The 7,675-nt window shown below is 58.9% G+C and overlaps 1 protein-coding gene across 1 annotated transcript; it reads right to left on the reverse strand.

Annotated features, from left to right (window-relative positions):
- Positions 1 to 1,266: 1,266 nt before the first annotated feature.
- On the reverse strand, positions 1,267 to 4,267 carry SNX11 (sorting nexin 11). The gene is made up of 6 exons (XM_010191117.1): positions 4,223 to 4,267; positions 3,850 to 3,936; positions 3,397 to 3,497; positions 3,085 to 3,183; positions 2,713 to 2,925; positions 1,267 to 1,464 (listed from the first exon to the last, which is right to left on the reverse strand). Exons 1-6 carry the CDS (start codon positions 4,241 to 4,243, stop codon positions 1,320 to 1,322), a joined length of 666 nt encoding a protein of 221 aa, XP_010189419.1. The 5' UTR covers positions 4,244 to 4,267; the 3' UTR covers positions 1,267 to 1,319.
- Between the last annotated feature and the right edge of the window lie 3,408 nt (positions 4,268 to 7,675).

Below are 7,675 nucleotides of genomic sequence, written 5' to 3' on the forward strand. Positions count from 1 at the left end.
CAGCGCGCCGGCAGCTGCCAGCCTTCGCAGTGAACTTCTCCTGACATTTCGGCTGCGCCTTGATGGGTTTCCAGCCCTCCCTCCCCATCCCCGGTGGGTCCTGTTCTCTGTGTGGGGCTGAGACCCAACAACACAGCCAGGCTCAGCACCCCAAAACTCAATTTAGGGCCAAGATGGGCGCTGTCTGTCCCCTGCCACCATCCTGGGGCTGGTCCTACCATCACAAATGCCCTCTCTGCTGCCCGGGGCAGGGTCCTCAGAGGTCCTTTTTCCCCTCCCAAAGCTGCTTATCTGCAATTAGCTCAGCCTCAGCTCCCTCTGCCCACGCAGCGAGGACAGGCATTGCCAGCAACCCGTAAGTCTCTTCTACTTCATTTTTATTTCAAGTCAGAGCACGTCGGCTCTGCCTTCACCAGTGCTGAGGGTGGGAGGAAAAGGTGCAGGAGAGCACAGGGAGCAGCTTCAGGAGTACCCAGAGCCCAAACGCTGCTGGGCACCAACTCCATGGCAGCTACACGCTCCTTTTGCAGCAAAATAGACCCTGTGAGCCCCCCTGTGAGTGGCAATCAGTGCGTGAGGAAGGGGATCTGCTCTACTGCAGGAGCCCAGCTGGAAGGGGCATCCCTCAAAAGGGCAGAGGAGACAAACTGACACTCTCCTCTACCTCCCCATCAATGCATTCCCCTGCCCTGTGCTCCCAGGGGGAAGCTGATCCCTGTTCATCCCAGCTGCAGGCAACCTGGGGAGGTGAAAGCTGTGCCAGGAGGCCCCAGGTGTGGGTATGATATCTGCACCCCCACATGTGGGCTCTGGCTCTGTGCAGCTGAGCCAAAACCCTCCCCAGGAGCTGCACAGCGCAGCCATTACCGGGGAAATGCGGCCTCCTCTGCCGGGAACACAGGGGAAGTGAACTGAGGAGCGGTCGGCCCCTGCTCCACCAAGGGAATCCTTGCTCCGTCGTGCTGGATGTGAGCCCACGTATCCCACCCTGTCTGTGCCAAGAATGCAGAGCCTTGCTGGCACTGCCACCAAACTCAGCCCTGCTGCTGCTCCAGTCGGAGAGCAAAGGCCATGGGAACAACAAACACAGGTTGCACTAACCACTAGGTCTCTTCTCCGAAGAGAAGAGCGACACAAACGTGCTGCCTGGGACACCAAGGACAGTCAAGAGTCAGCAGGGAGAGAGCACGTGAGCCCCGGGCACCTCAGAGCTCAGGACAAGGCCGTGTTCCCAGCGCAGCCCCAGTCCCACCAGCCTGGACATCAGCGGTTCCTCTCCCAGCGAGGGCTGCAGGTCCGGGGGAAGGTGGGCAATGTCCCTAGAGCCGTTCACTGCATCTGGCACCCGAGGGCTCGGCGGGCTCATCCGGGCTGTCCGAGTGCGTGTCGTCCATGCTGAAGTCGCTCCAGTACGGGAAGGATTCCAGGCAGCTGGGACCCTGCAGGGTTCGCAGGCCAGCACAGCTGGAAAGAGAGGACGGGTCAGAGCAGAGAAGGGATCTGGGGGAGATGCAGGGCCTGAGGCGCTTGCGTGTCTCCACGTCAGCCACTGCCTCCTTAGCACAGCCCCCTCCACGCAGCCCTCAGTCAGCTCAGCCATGGAAGCAGCTGCTCACCCTCGCACGCAAGCCCAGAGCAGGAAAGGGGGGGATGGCCCCCAGCAAGAGGCAGACGGTGCTGGCAGCTGAGAGGGATGCATGAAGCCACCCTGCCTGGGTACCTACCCGTGAGCCTGGGGTGCTGCGCTCCCTCAAAGCCCTTCCTTTAAACCATGAGGGCTCTATTTAAAACCACGTCTCTCGCTGGAGTCCAGACACCTCTTTCTTGTTGCTATTTGGAAACCAAGATGAAGAAACACAGGCAGAGGGTGGTGCAGAAGGGCAGAGACAGCTACTACCTCATGTGAGGGGCCGAGGGACCCAGAGCATCTCTGCCAGGCAGAGCCCACACTGCAGCAGTGGCAGATTGAGGATGCCCCCAGGTGCAGAAAACCCTTGAGTGGCTGCAGGGGACGCAGCCACCCCACGGGGAGATGGCAGATTAATTCCCCAGCGTGCAGCAAGCACTCTGAAGCTCTGATGGGCATAAGGAATCGCAGAACCCACTCACGCTGCAAGGATGAAGGCGAGACACACAGAAAGCCTGAGCTCTGAAAGCCTCCAAAGGCTCCTCGCTCTCCAGAGATTAAGGGAGGAAAGCAGCCAAAGACCTTGGCAAATCTCAGCTTAAGTCCTTCTGAGAGCTCTTTTCTGCTAAGCTTTGGCCGTGGTCAGGACAGGTCACCCTCCAAAACAGCCTGGAGGGCAGTGCAGGGGACTGCTGGTGACAGCCCAAGATGTCCAGCTCCTATGTCTGACCTCCAGGAATCCCACCCCTTTGGCATGCAAGGCTGGGGGACATGCATTCCCTCAAACAACCGTAACAAGGATGGGACGGAAAGCTCAGAACCACTGAGAGATCTCTAGAAAACCTGGCAGCTCCTCTTATTTCATTACAGCAGCTGTTTCCTACTGGTGCAAGTCCCTTGCACAGACCACTTCAAATCAGGCTGTAGCCAGACCCGCAGCCACAAGCACAGACAAGGAGAGGAGCAGACAGCGAGGCACCAGCTGCCGGTAGCCAGGCCTGCTCCAGCCAGCACAGAGCAGCTCCAGGGACAGCAAAGGGGGCTGGGGGCCACTGGGGACACCGGTCTGTCCCTGGCTGCATTACCTGCCCTGCAGGTCCCCTCCCGGCAGCAGCGCGGGGCGCATCTCCTCCTCCTGCGCCCAGCCGCAGTTGGACATGGCGTAGTGCAGGATGGCTTCTGTCACCGTCTGCGAGCCCTGGCCCTGCACGCAGGCCTCTATCTCGGGCACCGAGAGCTGGCTCTGCAGGAAGAGGTGCAGGCGGCTGTCGGAGAGAAGGACCACGTTCTGCACCACCCTGTGCACAGAGAGAGGAGGGTGAGTGAGGCAGGTGGCCAGGAGCACGCCAGGGTGAGCATGTACAGCTCCACTGCTACCTCCCCACCAGCATCTTCTAAGCGAGACGGGCACAGTGCATCCTCCCCCTCCACCCAGCCCTCACAGATGCTCTACTCACTTCTCCAGGAACTGCTGCAGCCCCTGTCTGCGCTTCTCGATGAATTCATCCGTGCTGCCCACGAAGAAGGTGGATTTCCCGGGCAGATCTGGGACAGGCCTGCAGGCACAGAGCAGAGGCAGCGGGTCAGGGGCAGAGCAAGGAGACCCGGGGGCAGCGCCAGGACCCTGCTTTGGGCACAGCTGGATCCCAGGAGCTCAGATATCCACGTTCATGTCTGGGGTTTCTATCCACATCTGTTCTGAGCTCATGTGGGTCTCACAGGGCAATGGGAAAGGGAGGGGGAAAGGAGGGAGAACAAGGCGTGCTTACACCAAGCCAGCGTTCTTCTGGAGCTGCCTCCTCAGCCACACGAATTCACGGTACCGGCGCCTCACACATGAGGTCTTGGCAGTAAAGGCCTTGCTGTTGGTCTGCAAGAAAAAACCCACTATGGAAATAATCCACGTGATTGAGGGGCAGCAAGGCAGAGAAGGGCAGGATCTCACCCGTGCAGACCCCTTGAGCTCAGTGGCTAAGGGATCCCCTCAACACACTGGGCTGTGGAGGAGCTGAAAGTGCTCAGAAAACCTGAGCAGGCTCTAGAGAAGTTGGGTCTCAGACCCGCACAGAGACAGCGCAGAGGAGGGGTGGGCTGCTGAGGGTTCCCCCTTCGCGGCTCCTTTCATCCCCACCCAGTCGTGGCCAGACAGCTCTGCTCATGAGCCTCACAGACAGCACGACCGAGCTCTGCAGCTCATCCCCTCTCCCTCGGCCACAACTCACATGGAGGAAGATTTTGTAATCCACATAGGAGTTCCAGGAGCCTTCGTTCTGCACCCGGGGGTCCTGCACACGCACCGTGGTCAGCTCCTGCAGCACAAACACTGCCTGAGTACGGGGACGCAGCACTTACCCCACGGCACCAGTGTCACCCCCTTCCCTGGGGACAGGGACCCACGATGACACCGGCTTGTCCTAACCCAGGGACAGCGCAGGCACCTCCAGCCTTTCCCAGCTGCCCCTCAGCTCTGCCCCACGGCCCCTGCACCTTCAGCACCTCTCACCCCTCAGCACAGCACTTGGCCAAGACCCCCAGCTCCAGCGCTGCCAAACCCCAGCCAGGAACGGACAAAACCCGGGTGAGAAAGGGCCTTACTTCCTCTCGGTTCTCCAACATCCTAGAGCCAGAGCCCAGCGGGAAACATCTGTAAAGGGAAAAATGGATTTAGTAAGACAAGATCAACTCTCCAGTCCCCACGTTCACGCTCAGCTGCCCTCCCTGATCCTCTCCCCTCAGTCACCATGAAATAAAGGTTCAAATCCAGCAGCCCACAGGGGAGAGCATCAGCAATAATCCCCCATGTGCTCCTGAGGCACCATGGCCTGCTGGGTTCTCACTGGGGTGCGCTGTGACCACAGCCAGAGCCTGCAGCACCTCTTTTCCTCCACGGCTCATCTCCAGGTCACTCCTACACATGGAGAGGTGCTGGGATCCCACAGGCTGCTGGAACAGCACTGAAAAATCCCCAGATCACAGGCAGAGGTGAGCGGGGCTCCCAGTTCAGACAGGCTGTAACCACCTAAGAATGGGATGGGGCAAGTGGCTGCTCCCCCTGATGTCCAGGCCTGCCCACCCCAGGGTCTCTGCGGAGCCTGGACACAGCTCCAGCACAGCTTTACCCCAGTGAACTCCCTTTAGCCAGGAACAGCCTCCTCATTGCACAGCACGAAGACCCCAGGTCCCAGTTTGCTCCTGCAGAGCCAGAACTGGCCACGCAGCAGGGAGGCAGCATGGAAGAACCCGGCCCACTCTCTCACAAGGGCAGGTTTGTGTTGAAATGCCAGGGGAGCCGGTTCGGCTGGGGAGGAGAAACCCTGTTTTATCCCAGTTTCCTTCTCGTACAGCCCTCCTTCTCTCAGCACGAGCTCGACTGTGATGGTCAACCAGAGGAAGCAGCCAGCCCACACTGGGACCTCACTGCCCCTCGGCTGCTTTTCTCCTGTGTAGATTGGACCCGTTCTCCAGCTGCCACCTCAGCGAGTCTCCCATGAGCACCACAGACACACCATTTCTCCCCAGCTCCTTCACAAAGCACTTGAATAAGCAGCAAGCTCAGTGCCAGATTCCCCCACCTGGCAAGGTTTCGTGTCCCCAGCACCCTCTTCCCCTTCCCTCAGTAGGATCCAGGGGTCCTTGGTGAAGCCCTCATGGAGCTGCAGAGGTGCCTGGAGCCCCCTGCACCCCCAGCTTTCCCGGCTCAGCTGTTTGCACGTTCCCATCACAGCAGCCGCTGCTTCTGCCACATCCCTCTGGCGCTCCCAGGTCATGCCAGACCCCGTCAGCTCATTTGCTGCACCATTACGTGCTCCTGCAGCAATTCCTGTTCTGCACCACCACCACCAACACAGTGGAGGGCTTGGAGGAAGGGGAGGCAGGGAGATAACCCCCCAAGGCAAATAAATGCAGCCAGGGAAAGGCCTCAGAGCGCGCTGTGCAGACACAGACCAGGAGCACTCGTCAGGGGGAGCTGGAAGACCAAGCGTGTCCCGTGTCCTGGTTTCACCTCCTCCGAGGGATGTTTTGGAGGTTCTGGAGTCTCTGGGAGGAGCTGGCTGTGCAGGACTTGGCTTGTCACAGCCCAGGCTCTGAGGGACAGAGGGCTCAGCTGTCCCCTGTTCCTGGAGCGTTGCCTTTTAGGCCATGAGAGCTGCCAGGCAGCGCTGGAAACCCAGCCTTTCTTTATACGCCCCGATGGGAAGCAAAGCTCTTCTGAAGCCAGAGCTAATTTTAGCTGGGCCGAGGGGAGGGGTTGAGCCCCAGACCAGGCTTTGGAAATCCGGCTCCACCGGTTTGCAGGTACTTTCTGTCAGGCTTCAGCCATCCCGTTCCAGCCGGAGAGCACAGGAAGTGTTAAAAACAGCGGAGGAGAGTTTTGGGATAGACAGGGAGGGCCCTAGGTCTGCTCTGAGGTGTCTCTGAGTAACTGAGCTGGTGTTGGGTCAGGCTGCTGCTGTTTCTAATTTGAGCTGTAAGGGGGAGGGCAAGGGGAACCTACCAAAAAAAAACCCCCACACCACCCCCCCACGCTTCAGAGCACATGATCCTTCCCCTGGGGAAAGAGGGGAGAGAAGGAGCCAAATGTGACACGAGTCGCTTTGCTCAGCGCCGTAATGGGGAGCTCTGATCCTCCCCTCCATGCTGGGGGCTCCCAGCCAGAACCAGTTCAGCAGCAGAACTTGACCATTATGTTCCCCGGCCTCCCCAGGGGATGCTGCCGCCCTCCCATTGCTTTTAAAGCTCCTTGCACTGCATAACAGCCCTGCCTAGATTAAAAATGCAGGAGGGAGAAAAGAAAGAGACTCAGAAATCGCCTAATGGAACAGCAATGGGTTGCCAGGAAGAGGAATTTAATTTCCCAGCTACTGAAAGGGTGCTCTGAAGTGCAGAGAGGCCATGGGAGGGGGGAGATGGCTCCCCACAGGCTGCGGGGAAAACAGAGATCAGGGAGTCCGAGCGCTCACGTCCTCTACCTACGCCTTCATCCAGAGTTGGACCAACAAACACCTAATCTTATTTAGGCTTTAGTGGGAGTTAATTGATCTTAACTTGATAAATCACCTTAAACCCAACAGAGAAAGCAGCTCGGAGTTAGCTTTAAACAGCTGCACCAAATCCTCTTTCAGGGCTTTTGCTTAAAGCCTCAGTTTAAGGGGCCCTGGGATACGTGGTTTGGGGTTGGTTTAATCTTCCTCCAATTTGCATTGTGGTGTTGCCAGGGCTCGTGCTTTCAGCATCCTCTAGCTCGGAGGACACGGGAGGTGGAAACCACACCGAAACGCCCCACATCCACACTGCTGGAGCCTCACGACTTTCACCTGCCCGGGATCGGGCAGGCTGGGTGTTTACCGAGCCCCTGGCACTGTGTGATCACAGGTGCATTGCCTCCCCCAGCCCTCTCCTCACGCTGCTGCGAGAGAAACTGTTAGGTTTTATCTCTTGCTTGCTATCTTTTATCTCCTTTGCTGACTCAGACACATCCTTAGCAGCGGTCTCTACCCCTCCATAACCACAGGACCTGCCCTGAGTGCTCTTTCCTACCAGCACATTCCAGTGACGGTTTAGTCCAGCCCGCAGCTCCCTCCCCCAGCCCCGTTCCCCTCCCCAGCTCCAGGCTGACCGAGGTTTTATGCCCATCCAGGCGACTTTCAGCCACACGGGAGTGGCCGAGTTTTGAGGAAAGCCTCACAGAGGAGCTCTGCGGCAGGAAAAAAGGGAACGGGACCCGTTTGTTTCTGCTTTTGCTGGTCACTCCGGGACAGAGCTGCCTGCAACTGATCCCAGAAAGGATTTTCTGAGCCTCTCTGGGAAGAAAAGGGCTCCCCACCCTTATTGGTGCCCCAAATCAGGACCCCCAAACCGGGATCCCCTCCATCTACCGCTGCTCCCTGGATGTCCCCAGCCACCTCAACGCCCCCGCACATCCAGACAAGGGCCGGACCCTCGACTGCACCAACCTCAGCCCATCCCGGCGGCAGCGGCCCGACTGAGCGTCCCCGAGCTCGGCAGCACCGTGAGCAGGAGCTGGGCTGGGCCCCAGGGCTAGGGCTA

This window comes from Mesitornis unicolor, unplaced genomic scaffold, assembly GCF_000695765.1.
Source record: "Mesitornis unicolor isolate BGI_N332 unplaced genomic scaffold, ASM69576v1 scaffold39328, whole genome shotgun sequence".
In the NCBI taxonomy this organism is placed as follows: Eukaryota; Metazoa; Chordata; class Aves; order Mesitornithiformes; family Mesitornithidae; genus Mesitornis; species Mesitornis unicolor.